General features: G+C 39.5%; 1 protein-coding gene across 1 annotated transcript; it reads left to right on the top strand.

Moving 5' to 3' along the window:
• The first annotated feature begins 7,344 nt into the window (after positions 1–7,344).
• LOC4345628 (putative 1-phosphatidylinositol-3-phosphate 5-kinase FAB1C) lies at positions 7,345–14,764 on the top strand. Its single transcript, XM_015794710.2, has 11 exons — positions 7,345–7,962; positions 8,518–9,234; positions 9,321–9,474; positions 9,551–9,889; positions 10,278–11,087; positions 11,175–11,506; positions 11,587–11,713; positions 11,826–11,984; positions 12,086–13,558; positions 13,656–13,913; positions 14,081–14,764. Exons 1-11 carry the CDS (start codon positions 7,694–7,696, stop codon positions 14,333–14,335), a joined length of 4,893 nt encoding a protein of 1,630 aa, XP_015650196.1. The 5' UTR covers positions 7,345–7,693; the 3' UTR covers positions 14,336–14,764.
• Positions 14,765–15,125: the final 361 nt, after the last annotated feature.

Below are 15,125 nucleotides of genomic sequence, written 5' to 3'. Positions count from 1 at the left end.
TAAATTAGACCTAAATCGCACTCCCTTCGTCTTTGTCTCCTCTTATTTATGTTAAAACAAATTTATTCATGAACAAGCATTATATTAGAGTTGATAAAAATATATGACCAGCTAGATAATGTAGGGGACAATTATATTAGGATTAAAAAAAGAAAAAATATTTTAGTCTTATTTTTTATTAATATATATGAGATGAAAAAAAGTAAAAATTATTTTAGGACGAATTTTAGTAGTACAGTGGCGTAGTAATGTGGGCAGCATGATGATCCAATTAAGTCGCTCGCTCAAGACATGCAATAAATTTCTCACTGAATCTCTGATAGTCCTCTGCTCCTCTTGTGCCGTGCAGTGCATGCACAGTGAAAAGGGAGATAAAGTGATCAACGGTCAGCGAAAGCTTCAAGGTGACTGAGAGATGAATAGTAGTAGTAGCTGCCTAGCTCGGGTGGATAACCCAACCATTGTACTCCCTTGCATCTACTTTTGATAGTTCTTTCATTCTAAAATATAAGGCATAACTACCCCTAACCTAAAGACTAAGAAATAATTATTATCATCTTGTAGTTTGGATCATCCTAATAAATACAATACATGCATCCAATAGAATTAGAGAACATGAGAGTGGATGATTTAAAAAAGTAATAATTTAATGAAAAAGGGGCCATAGTTAATTGTCTACATGTATACATGTCTTATATTATGAAACATCTAAACAAAGTGGTTGTACATTATACTATTATGGAATGGAGGGAGTATATTTTATCTTCGCACACAAACCAAGGATAAGTAATTCTGCTTATCATCCATTTAAACATACTACTCCCTCCATTCCAAATTGATCTACATATAGTGTTTTTGAGGTTATTCCTAAATAACATACATATTTGTATTCATTCATTAAGTCTATTCGTTATCTATGCATGGAGTAAATGGATATTAATGCATGCATCCATGCAAACAAATATTTATAACCCACATGCAATATGTTGATTTGCTATTGGCTAGGAAATAGTAGAAATGGTGCATGCATCAAGTTTATTGCTAGAGTAAATATAGTATGAGAGAGTTATTAGCTTTTCATGGTTTTGGTGTACCTATGAAATATGTAGATCAATTTGGAATGAAGGGAGTACTAGTTATTCCTCGTAAACAAGCGATTCATTAATATTTACATTTCTTGATGCCCATGTAACCAATCTTGTGTGGAAGAATGGAGAGTCACACATTAAATCTGAGATACTCCCTCCATCTACTTTTGATAGTCATATTTCTAAATCTGAAAAATTTATTTTTAATAGGCATATTTCAATCCAACAACCTATCATCTTAATGACTTTTTCGGATTTAATGCGTGACTCTCCATTCTTCCACACAAGATTGGCTACATGGGCATCGAGAAATGTAAATATTAATGAATCACTTGTTTACGAGGAATGACTAGTACTCTCTCCATCTACTTTTGATAGTCATATTTCCAAATCTGAAAATTTTATTTTTTGATAGGCATATTTCAATCCAACAACTTATCATATTAATGGCTTTATTGGATTTAATGCGTGACTCTCCATTCTTCCACACAAGATTGGCTACATGAGCATCGAGAAATATAAATATTAATGAATCGCTTGTTTACGAGGAATGACTAGTACTCTCTCCATCTACTTTTGATAGTCATATTTCCAAATCTGAAAATTTTATTTTTGATAGGCATATTTCAATCCAACAACTTATCATATTAATGGCTTTATTGGATTTAATGCGTGACTCTCCATTCTTCCACACAAGATTGGCTACATGAGCATCGAGAAATATAAATATTAATGAATCGCTTGTTTACGAGGAATGACTAGTAGCATATTTAAATGGATGATAAGTAGTATCACTTATCCTTGGTCTGTGTGCTAAGATGAAATATGATTATCAAAAGTAGATGGAGGGAGTAGCATTTTTAAATGGATGATAAGTAGAATTACTTATCCTTGATCTATGTGTCAAGATGAAATATGACTATCAAAAGTAGATAGAGGGAGTATTATCTAACTAACCATACATTTGTGTAATTTCTTTTACAAGGATTTTATTTTGAATGACTAAATATATGTTTGAAATGAATATATTTGTAATCATAGCAAAATAAGTAAAGTATACAACTTGAACAAAAATTATAACAAAATAAATATTTCTATTTTTTTCTCATTCTTTTCCACATTTTCCCTCTTCCTCTTCCTTTCCTCCTCACTGCCTCCTCTCTCTACCTCCTCTCATCCTTCTTTTCATCTTCCTCTTCCTTTCTGCCTCCAGCCAAGCAGCAGCTCGCGAGGGGCGCAAGGGGCAGCATCTCGGCGCCGGCTCACGAGCGGAGGGGCGACGGCGGTAGCTTGTGGGTGGAGGACCGGCGGCGCAGGCGGTGGGTCATGGGCAGAGGAGCGGCGCGACAGTCACTGGGCGGAGGAGCAACGGCACGGGCGGTGGGGTCGCGGGCGGGGAGCGGCGTGGGCGGTCGCCGGGCGGAGGAGGAGCCGCGGCACGGGCGGCGGGGTCGCGGCCGGGGAGTTGCACAGGCGGTCACCGAGCGGAGGAGCCGCGACACGGGCGGCAGGGTCGTCGGCGCGGAGCGGCGCGGGCAGTCGCCGGGCGGAGGAGCTGTGGCGGCGCTTCTTCTCCGATAACCTTCCCGGCCCAGATCTGGCTGGTGCCACCTCTCTACCTCCCTTCTTCCTCCTCTGCCCGCTTTGTCTGCCGCCGCTGTGAACTCTGGATGTTGGCGGGAGAGCGGCGGTTGCGATTTGGCGTGGGGAGAGAGGAACGCCAAAATTGGCATTCCTCTCTCCTGTTTTGGCGATCCACTACTTTTGGCATAGCCGATGGAGTATTTGCTGGAGGCCGATTTTTCACTCCCATACGCTATTTCTCAGATGGAGGATTGGATGGAGCATCTGCTAGGGATGCTCTTACTAGATTAGAAAACATGAATGATCCATTTTATGCTCAGTATTTAATTATGTACCAGAATCAATTAAAAAAGCTCAAATTAATTTGATGTCTTCCATTCATACTACATTAGAAAAGATGGATTAATTATTTATTTGTAAAAGTGGTGATAACTCGACAAGAGCAAACTCAAAAGTAAAAGTTGGAAAATGTGCCTAGGTGTTTCAAAACAACTCATATTTTGAAAAAAAAAATGAAAATCACAAGTGCGCGTTTGAACCTGAGAAATTTTGGAGGAATTTCACATGAATTAGTTTAAATACCATGAAAATTCTAATTTTCCAAAGAGGTGCTAAAACAACTTACATTCAAAATCGAAAGAAGCAAGATTTACTTACGTTATGCAACGCTACCATGACTTGTGGGAACTAAAGATAAATTAGTAGTACCATGACTTGACTCTAGAGTAAAGTTATGCAAGGGCTGCCACACACATTTGAAATAATTATCCTGGCTAATTAATTTTTTTTTCATTTTTTACTGACTGGATACTGATCTTTATAACAGACCATATTTTTCTACATCCTGTATATACCTAGGTAAATTAACTTTCTTTTTTGGAAAAAAAAAGTAGATAATCGGTTTGAGTGCTTCATTGTTACTAGAAGATGGAGATAGTTTTTTTTACATGGTACTGCAAGATTAACTTCAGAGTTTATTAAATATGTAGTGCCGATCTTAACAAATTAATCAATAGTAATATTTCAATAAAAATTAAACCTATTTATGCCTTTCGATTTGAATTAATTTTGTACCAAATTTCAATTAAATTATGGTATAACTTGCGTATAAGATATCCTTTAACGCACACATGATTATAAGTATCTTTCATAATCATATTTTTATAAAAAAAAATTAAGAATAACACAAATTAACAAGTACTCCCTCTATTCCATTTTGATTATCACCTAAGATTTTTGAGGTATTCCCCAAATGATTATTCTCTATCAAGTATCTCTTTATTTATTTGGACAAAGAGTAAATAAAGAGTAAATGAACATCATTAAATGTGCTACATGCAGCTACCTAAGATTAATTTATATTGGTGTAAATATTTAAAATTCTATACAATTCACGGGATAAAAAGCGATGTAGCATGTTAATTGATAAGAATTAACTACAGAGTGATGAAAATTTTATTGTCCCTAATCTCTGCGCTTTTTCTTAAGTGATTATCAAACAAGGATGAAGGGAATATTATATTTCTAACCTATAATAACAAAACTTAATTACTCCATATAATATGTTAATGATGTGAGATTGTGATACGCACACACCCTAACAATTTAAGAAAAGACAGGAGTATTTATTAAACCCCAATAAAATCGCTCGCTTCACACCACACAACAGTTAGCCGACAATCCATGAGTTAGCCACACAAGATTGACATGGTCCTCCGACTATCCGACCATGCATGACACACACCACATCCACTTTCGGCTTAACTGATAAATATACTTTGATGTTATAAAATCCTCCGGCTGTGTTCAGTACCTGGGGATGGGACTAATCCCTCGCGTAAGTGGAACAGAATGACTCATTAACACATAATTAATTAAGTATTAATTATTTTTTAAAAATAAATGATATGATTTTTAAAGTAACTTTTATATAAACAATAATCCGTTTAGTAGTTTTAAAAACGTTTGCGCGGAAAAGTAAGAGGTGAGTTGGGAAAGCTGGGAAATTAACTCAACCTAAGGCTGACATGTGGGCCATAGAAATTATGGTGCCCATATTTCATCATATAATTGGGTTCTCTCAACTGTCACGGTAGGAGTATTACTTTGCGACGACTAGTCGTATTTATTAATTTTGCTCCTGATTCCTAACACGTATACACTGCCCCTTTTAAATGTGCGTATATACGTATGTCTTTTGAGGGCAGCGCAACACGACTTGAAAACACCACCCAAAAATAAAATTAGCAGCCATATGTATCAGAATATGCAATTTTCATTGATAAATAATAAATCCTGGTTGATCCATTGGTTAAGTTATTTCGGATATAATCAAGAGGGCACTGCATTTGCATTGTAAATAGTACTAGTTAAGAAGATTAAAAACATTAGTATTGTACACATTTTCGAAAACAAACGTTTGATCATGCAATACGAATTGGAACGAGAAAATAAATTATTCCAACCATAAATATTAGTATTAGTATTATTGTGACTTGTAATGCAGAATTCATATCTAGACATTTCTTTTCCCGTTAAGTGAATTTAGCTTTATACTTCCTCCGGCCTTAAGTAATAACTGTCACGGTTGACCATTATACTTTTAACTTTTGCCATCACCTAATTTTAAATGATTAGACATATCATATGACAATGTTTAGGATACAACATGCTTCGTTAATATAAAATACTTTTGAAGTATTTATACATTTAATTTATTTGAAAAAAGATGGGTATGGAAGTAGATGTTTGTCAATTGTCACCATGTTTCTTTAACCGAAAACAACATGGTGGCCTCTGTTGTTAAAAATTTGTATATAAGAAAAAGAGTGCAATTATAAGGAGATTGATAAATATTTATGTAATTATTTGTACAGCACCAATTTATATCTCGATACAAATAAACACCCTCATGCTACCCTCATGATACAAATAAACACTTTGATGGTGGTGTTTTTTTTTCTGATTAAGATACATATTTTTTTTATCTTGATTCTCGTTAGCACGATTTTTAAACTATTAAACGGTACGTTTCATACGAAAACTTTCTATATACATGTTGATTTTAAATATTAAATAAATTTATATTTTAAGTGTGAAATAATTAAAACTCAATTAATCACGTATTAATGGTTTTTCTTTGTTTTTTATGTGTGCCTTAATTTAATTTTTTATCTTCGTTAAAAAAGAACACCACCTCAGACCATTCGTACTAATATTTTTTTTCCGACTGTTCGATCAGTTAGGGTCGTAATTTTCTATTTAATCTGACAACCTATCCGTTGTACCATTAGGTTCGTATTTGATCAAGTAAACTCCCTCACTCCGGTTGAATACACACTAAAACATAGACAACTCAATGCTCATGATACGTTATTGTTGACTTTACCTTTTGACCTTCACATTTACTTTTGAAAAGTATATCAAGATATTCCATTGAAAAATTATAAGATCATATTAAAAACATGTAATGACAATATATTTTGAATTAAGTGTGTGTATGTGCATGCCTTAAAAAATTACTATTAATTAAAGGATCGCATGAGAAAACACCGATCATATGAGGCCAGTCACAATGGCTAGTGTCATTGCACGGCTACCCAAAATATTATACCATCTTCTCTCAAATGAAATCTTTTATGAAACAATCCCCACAGTGGAGGGGTTTCACTTTGACGTTTCCAAGACTAAGCAAAGCATTTAATTGATACAAGTTGCTGGGATCATTTGTACCCAAAATCCGGCGCGGCGCGGGAGAATGCGGAGGTCGCACGGCGGAGGCGGACGCAAGAGATCCGGTGAATGAAACGAATCGGCCTCAACGGGGGTTTCACTCTGTTACCGAGGACTTGGAAACGACGCTGACGAGTTTCACCAGGATGAAACTCTTTCCTTCTCTCTCATCCCCATTTCATGCAAATAATCATTTTTTATTCAGTCTTACCCCTATTAAATGTGCATGACACACCAGTGAAACCCCCATTGTGACTGGCCTGAGTAGTCATTGATGCATGATTTTCTACGACTATTCATATGACGGTGTTAAGGCGATGATATGAACAGTAGAAAATTCTTAATGGCGGAACGAAATAAGGGGAAAGGAGGGAGGGGGTGCTTTTAATGTTCACCAGATTCTAGAGCGTGTGTTTGAGAACATATTTGTGGATATGCAATTACTACCTCCCTTTTCAGTAGATAACATCGTTGACTTTTCAACGAATATTTGACAATTTATCTTATTAAAAATTCTTATGTAAAAAATTAAATTATGCTGAAAGAACATCTCATAACAAATTAAACCACATTAAAATAAATAATAAATATATAAACTTTTTAGTAAAATAAATAGTTAAAATGAACGGCGTCATTTAGTAAAAAACTAAGAGTGAATGGGTTAAACAAAGTATTCGCGGGTATCACTGTACATGTACGAGCTTTTATCATCTAACAACAATAAAATACGAATTATAAAAAAAATTTATATAAGACGGACAGTCAAAGTTGGATAAAAAACATAAGGTTTGCCTTTTTTTTTCGGACAGAGAGAGTATGTATGAGCAATAAATACCGCCTCATTTTGTGTGTTTCGGTGTGACGCAAGAGGCCTTAAGAATTGCCGTCCTTCATCCCCGCAATTAAAACCACCCCCCCTTCCCTCCCTCCCTTTCCCCTCATTTCCTTCCGCCATCGCTTTGCGTTTGCACCCCCACCTCCCTCTCTCTCTCCGGCGATGCTCTCCGACGGCACCCCCCGCCGCACCATCGCCGCCGCCTCCTCGTCCGCCTCCGCGCGCGCGTAACCCGGCACCACCGCAGCGACGGGCAACCTGACCTATGCCCCCCGACCAGTCCGGCATTGGCTGACCCCCTAATGCCTCGCCACTGACTAACCAAACCGAACCCTGTACATATACCCGCCGCCGCCTTCGTCGTCGTCGCCGGTGAGGGATTTTAGCCTCGGCGGACGCGAGCCAAGGCGTGGTTCTTCTAGAGTTTTTTTTTATATATATTTTGGTGGTGGTGATGGGAGTGGTGGAGTTCTCGGTGCTGGGGGCGGTGCAGAAGTTCAGATCCCTCATCGCCGGCCCCACGCCCCCCGCCGCCGCCGCCGAAGGCGAGGAGGTGGCCCGGCAGACGAGCGGCCCGCCGTCGCCCGCGACCCCGACGAGATCGCGCAGCGGCGCCGCGGACACGACGCCGCCGCTCCCCGCGAGGCCCGGGGGCGGCAGGCGCGCCATCGCCCTGCGCCGCCAGATCTCCTCGCCGCAGCTGCTCCGCTGCCACGCTGTCAGGTACTCCCTCCATTTCCATCGCCTTCTCATGCCCTCCTTACGCTACCACGACTTCCTTTTTTTTCTTCTTCTTCTTCCTTGGCTTGCTATGGAGGAAAAGGGGAAAAGCGAGGTAGAGATTGCTTGGTATTACGATATTATTATTATTATTATTATTATTATTATTATTATTATTATTATTATTATTATTATTATTATTATTATTATTATTATTATTATTATTATTATTATTATTATTATTATTATTATTATTATTATTATTATTATTATTATTATTATTATTATTATTATTATTATTATTATTATTATTATTATTATTATTATTATTATTATTAAGTAATCACTTACATGGCATCTAACCTTTTCGATGGTGTTGGTGAATGGTGATACCACCTATTATTGACTAATTTAGGTGTAGTGGATTATGCAACATATGCAGGTAGCACTCATGGATGTTCATGTATGCTTGTTGGTGTTAATCCGGCGCTGCTTTGTAATCGATTCGCAAATACTATTGTGCTGAATTTGTTGTGGTACTTGTTTTCGTGGATGCAGGCGAGGCGATGGAGAGGACGACGATGAGCCCGGGGTACAGTTTTTCACCCCAGGGAATGACTACTTACATGACTTTTCAGATACAGACTCTCTTAGCGTCAGTACTCCTAACGGGGTCGCCAGGTCCTTGACACCAAGCCCTCTGGAGAGCCCGACTTGGATGGTGGGGCACAACGACGCCTCGCCAACGTCCAAGAGGAACGAGCGCCTCAGCCTGGATTCTCTTGGTTGCGATACCAGGCTGAACGGTGGCATCGCAGACAGGAGTGGAGGTGACATGACCCGTTATCCTGCTGATTTCGATGCCAATGTCTGGCTCCCGCCATCACCGGAAGATGAGGGTGACGATGTTGAAGCGAGATTATTTGGATTCGACTACGAGGATGATGAGGCTGGGGACTCGGGCAAGCTTCTTGCTCTTGGTAACTTTAATACTAACAAAATAGTTGGTGTTGACACAATCACAGACATAGCTCACAAAGAGGGTCTGAGGAATGCTGTACTTGGGCATTTCCGGGCTCTTGTGGCTCAATTGCTTAAGGGAGAATGTATTGATCTGGAAAATGACAATGGATCCAAAAGCTGGCTTGAAATAGTATCCTCCCTAGCTTGGCTAGCTGCTGGCTATGTGAGACCAGATACCAAGAAAGGTGGCAGCATGGATCCTACTGATTATGTGAAAGTTAAATGTTTAGCATCAGGGGATCCAAGTGATAGGTATGTTCTTAGCTTTGTTGTTTGACTGGTTTTTACATGTTTGTACTTTCCATCATATGAAACTGATGGGTGTTCCTTTTATGCAGCAATCTTGTTAGAGGAGTGGTTTGCTCTAAGAATGTAAAACACAAACGCATGGCCTCTGAGCATGTGAATGCAAAATTGCTCATTTTAGGGGGAGCACTTGAGTATCAGAAGGTCACGAACAAACTAGCATCCATTGATACTATACTTGAACAGGTTTGTGTTTTCTTCATGGTTGTGTTGCATATATTTGTTGTTTCTTGTTTTGCTGAATGAAATACCATTGATGCAGGAAAAGGAGCACCTGAGGGCAATTGTTGCAAAGATTGAGTCTCGGCGACCAAATGTGCTGCTAGTTGAGAAAAGTGTCTCATCTTATGCCCAGGAACTCTTGGCAAAAGATATTTCTTTAGTTCTGAATGTTAAGAGACCGCTTTTGGATAGGATATCAAGATGCTCAGGAGCACAAATTGCCTCGTCAATTGACAATATTGCTTCAGCAAGACTAGGTCAATGTGAATTGTTCAAGGTGCATAAAGTTTCAGAATTCTCATCAGGAAAACAGACAAACAGGAGGTCAATGAAGACCCTGATGTTCTTTGAAGGCTGTCCGAGGCGTTTAGGTTGCACGGTAATAATCTATTTCTGTTCCCTAAATATTCCATTTAGATTCATTTCACTAACATAAATTGATAACTCCTTGCTTGTATATTCAATCATACGCAGTAGTAGCACTGGTTCTGTAATTAGTTTTCAATTGAATATCTCATTTTACCTTTTACACTAGTTAAATGCCCGTTTTTTGCCACGAATAAAAATGAATCATTCCTGTTCAAAAGAAATGATTTTTCCATTGAATACACTGAAACATAATCACAATTCTGTTACAACGGGAACTAAGAATCAATTGTAAAATCAGCTTGTACACATTGTAGGGGGAGGGTGTCAGATTCACCATCACCATTGCATTCTTTTCAAAGGACTATATATTTCTAATCAATGTACCTCAACTTCTGCAGGTTCTACTGAGAGGATCATGTCGAGAGGAACTAAAGAAAATTAAGCGTGTTGTGCAACTTGCTGTGTTTGCAGCTTATCACCTCTCTCTTGAAACATCATTCTTTGCTGATGAAGGTGCGACTCTTCCCAAGGTTCCTTCAAGGCCAATGGTAGTGGTAAATGATATTCGAAGTGACCCAAGTAACTATTTTGCTGGATCTGCTGGTGTTGGTATTCCTCATGGACTTAAACCTGTACAAGGCAAACATTCAGAAGCTACTAGAGTCAATGGTATGTTTAAGGAAAATTCTATATCACCTGGCTCATTATCGTTGAATGAGGAAGGAGAGGGGGTCATCTCTGAGCATAGGGAATCTAAAATTCCTGTTGAACATATGAATTGTCATGATCATGATTCATTCCATGCAACTGAATCATGCAAAGGTCATAAAATATTTCCATGTTCATTGGATCATGACATTAGAACTTCAGATATGGTGATGCAATATCAGTATTTGAATGACTCGACACAACTTCCCATAAATGATGACCGTCAAGGCATGGTTTCAGGAAAGAAATTTCAAGAGGTAGACCACTATGGTCCCAAACCACATGATGATTATTTGATGGGAGATGCAGATGGCCCGAATGAGCTTTCTGGTGAATATTTTCCTGCTACTGACAACCATCAGAGCATCTTAGTTTCCCTTTCAAGCACTTGTATCCCCAAAAGCATGCTATGCGAGCGTTCTCAGCTCTTCCGCATCAAGTTTTATGGTAGCTTTGATAAGCCACTTGGGAGGTACCTCAGGGAAGACTTATTTGATCAGGTATTTCCTGTACAATCCGTATGTGCACTATCATATGGCCTTCTTATCATTATCATAATTTTTGGAAATGTTTTTTTTCATGCAAAGGCATATTGCTGCCCGTCATGCAAAGAGTCATCAGAATCACATGTCAGGTGCTATACTCATCAGCATGGGAGTTTAACAATTAGTGTTCGGCGGCTTCTGTCTCAAAAGTTACCAGGTGAACGTGATGGTAGGATATGGATGTGGCATAGATGCCTCAAGTGCGAACCTAAGGATGGTGTACCACCTGCCACACGGAGGGTAATTATGTCAGATGCAGCTTGGGGTCTGTCGTTTGGGAAGTTCTTGGAGCTAAGCTTTTCAAACCATACTACTGCTAACCGAGTTGCAAGTTGTGGACATTCTCTCCAGAGAGACTGCCTTCGTTTCTATGGGTATGTATCTGCTGTATCCTTCACCAATTAACATTGCTCAATCCTTCAATGTGATTTCAATTTATCTGCTAAATATCCAGGTACGGAAACATGGTTGCTTTCTTCAGATATTCTCCTGTTGATATTCTCTCAGTTAACCTACCCCCCTCAGTACTGGATTTCAATTGCCGCAGTCGACAAGATTGGATGAGAAGGATGGCAGTTGAGGTATGCAATTTTTCTAAGTTATGATGACCATGTTCATAGACTGCATCATATAGTTTTGCTGTGAACTTACTAATAATATGATACTCATATACTTGACTTTTGGCTTTTGCAGATATATAGCAAAATGGAGACCTTACATTCAGAGGTATATGATTTTCTTCATCATAATGAAAATAGTGTTACATCAGAGGATGAGCCGGTGAAAGCAGGTGTTCAAAGGCAGATCATAGAGATGAAAGATTTGCTTAAAATGGAAAGAAATGGATATGAGGTAGTGCAACGAGATTTTCCTGGTTGTATGCGTTCAGGTTAAACAAAAGGTTATGTTATCTTAATATTGACCCCCTGTCTCTTTCTTTGTTTGTTTTGCAGATCCTGCTGTTGCCAGTTATTACAGATAGCAATCATTCTGTGCAGGTCTCTATTGATGTTCTTGAGCTCAACCGCTTGAGACGCGGTCTTCTCCTTGATGCTTACATTTGGGATCGAAGGCTTTGTTACATAGATTCACTCCTTAAAAAAGACAGTCATGTTTCAAATCCTGATATTTTCTTAGATGTCAGACTGAAAGAGTGGAAAGCTGACCTGCTTGTGGGGGATACAAAAATAGGAAAATCCACAAATTTGTCGCAATCTTCAGGAAGTCCAAGAAAATCCTTGCTATCTAGAGAAGGCTGCTTGAATGATACGGAATACAGGATGGGTGAGACAAATTCACAGATTGATCTTGTAACTCATCCTGTGGATGATGCAGAAGATCTGGACAAGGTTTTCCGCAGATTCAATGGAGAGACAGAGCAGCCAGTTACTACAGCTACAATGGGTAAGGAACCTGTTGAAAGGTTACCCTCACTTGCATCTATTTTTTCAGATAAGATTGATTTGGCATGGACTGGATCTAGTGAGATACAAGATGACCTTCTACAAGGTTTTACCAAAATTGATGAGTATGGATCGTTTAATTTCCCAGACAATCCAAGCTATGGGAATTCTGTAACCCCTGTCAGAATTCATTCATTTGATTCTAAATTTGCTATACACCAGCGAGAACGCAATGGATTGGCTCCTACTTCATTGCATCTGTCGTCATTCAGATCTGCTGAATACTTTGGGGATTTTACTAGTATCCTGAAAGATCCAATGCCAAACATACGGAGGGCTTGTTCTCAAAGGTCTCCTGGTGCAGTAGAGAAATTAAATGTTGTTCTTACCCGTACACTTACATATATCTCATCTGCTTCACATATGATCGATGATGGGGCACGGCTGCTGTTGCCTCAGATTGGGTATGAAGATGATGCTGTCATTGCAGTCTATGATGATGAGCCTACCAGTATCGTGTCCTATGCAATGACTTCACAAGAATATGTGCAGCAAGTCACACGCAAACTGAATTCAAGTTTGAGTTTCTTACACCTACCAAATGCCATTGACAGCAGCCATGGACTTGACGGGACCTTGCTCTCACAAGAAGACCATTTGGATTCTAAGGGAACTCACTTTAAGTTTTCTTTTGATGATGAATCGCCACTTTCTGAAGATAAAGCAAAGTTTTCCATTACTTGTTATTTCGCAAAGCATTTTGCCGCACTTAGGAAGAAATGCTGCCCAAAGGATATTGATTTCATCCGTTCACTTAGCCGCTGCAAGAGATGGAATGCGCAAGGTGGAAAAAGCAATGTTTACTTTGCAAAGACTCTTGATGAGAGATTCATAATCAAACAAGTCACCAGGACAGAGCTTGAATCGTTTGTAGAGTTTGCTCCTCAGTACTTCAGATATTTGATGGAATCCCTGACTTCAGGTAGTCCAACTTGCCTGGCCAAAATCGTAGGAGTATATCAGGTTTGTTTTCTTCTTGTTGCATGATTTATCTGATGATGAATGAAGTGTATAGAGTATTCCCCTGGTTCTAACTTCTGCTGCCTTTTCTTGAGTTCAGGTTAATATCAAGGGCTTAAAAGGTGGTAGGGAAGTAAAGATGGACCTCATGGTGATGGAGAATCTTTTCTTTGAAAGGAAGATATCTAGAGTCTATGATCTAAAGGGTTCATTGCGCTCACGCTATACATCCAGTGAGAGTAAAGTCCTCTTGGATTCAAACCTCCTAGAGGCATTGCATACAAAGCCAATATTTTTAGGGAGCAAGGCAAAACGAAGATTGGAAAGAGCCGTTTGGAATGACACTTCTTTTCTTGCGGTATGTTGTTATGGAAATTAATCTTGATAATTCATCTCATATATATATTCTTATTTCAGACAAGGGATTGCACAAAATACTTATTTCTTGTAAAACTGCACAACTTCATGAATTGGTGCATTTTATATTACTGAAAATGACTGTTAATCATTTGAAATACTTTGCAGACAGCGGATGTCATGGATTACTCACTACTTGTTGGAATCGACGAGGAGAAGAAAGAGCTTGTCATTGGCATTATTGACTACTTGCGCCAGTACACCTGGGACAAGCAGCTCGAGACCTGGGTGAAAGCTTCAGGCATCCTGGGAGGCCCCAAGAACGAGTCCCCGACCGTCATATCTCCGATGCAGTACAAGAAGAGGTTCAGGAAAGCCATGTCAAAGTACTTCCTCACCGTCCCCGATCAGTGGTCCTCTTGACAGGCAGCAGCTAACCTTGTTGATTTTTTTCAATGTAACCACCAGCGATCAGAATTCAGAAGCATCGCCACCACAATAGTTTTCAAGTAAAGATTCATAACCCATTTTTTCTCTGTCCCTATCACGAGGTTAGTCGTCGATTCATTTTGTACCCAACTTGTATCAGGTTGTAGTCAGTCAATAGTAGATAGGAAGGATAACCTCTCCCCCATGGACACCAAGCATGGTTATTTGCAGTGTCCAGCCACAGACAAGGAGAGGCCTGATCCATGTACATTATGACCCACATAGTTAACATGAAAAATCTGTCAGAAAGATTGATTCTTTTGAAGCTATCTGGCCTGTATAATGATGCTACTCCTACCTTGTAAAGGACACTTCAACTCTGCAAATTGAGGTTACTATATTATTATATACATTAATTCTTTCTTTGGTGACTGCATCGTAAGGGCATTAGCAATGCATTGCAAATATACAACTCAGCTCAAGAACACCTAGGAACATTGTTAGCTACATGTTCCACAGTGCATATACCTACCCTCACTTTTTCTCTCCTCTCTCTCTCTGCTCTATCCCTTCTCCACCGGCCGAACAAAGCGAGGCGGCGACCGGAGCGGCGGCAGAGCGGTGGTGTCCGACGCTCCTCTCCCCTCTCCGGCGCTCCTCTCTCCGAGGACGAGGAAGAGCGACGGTGGAGAGGAGGACGATGAGCTCGGCGGCGCAGACAGCGACGAGCTCGGCGGTGCGGAGAGGACGGCGACAAGCTCGGCGGTGCGGCGAGGAGGATGGC

This window comes from Oryza sativa, chromosome 8, assembly GCF_034140825.1.
Source record: "Oryza sativa Japonica Group chromosome 8, ASM3414082v1".
Lineage (NCBI taxonomy): Eukaryota > Viridiplantae > Streptophyta > Magnoliopsida > Poales > Poaceae > Oryza > Oryza sativa.
The sequence above is the reverse complement of the archived record's forward strand: the minus strand, read 5'-3'. Positions and strand labels throughout refer to the sequence as shown.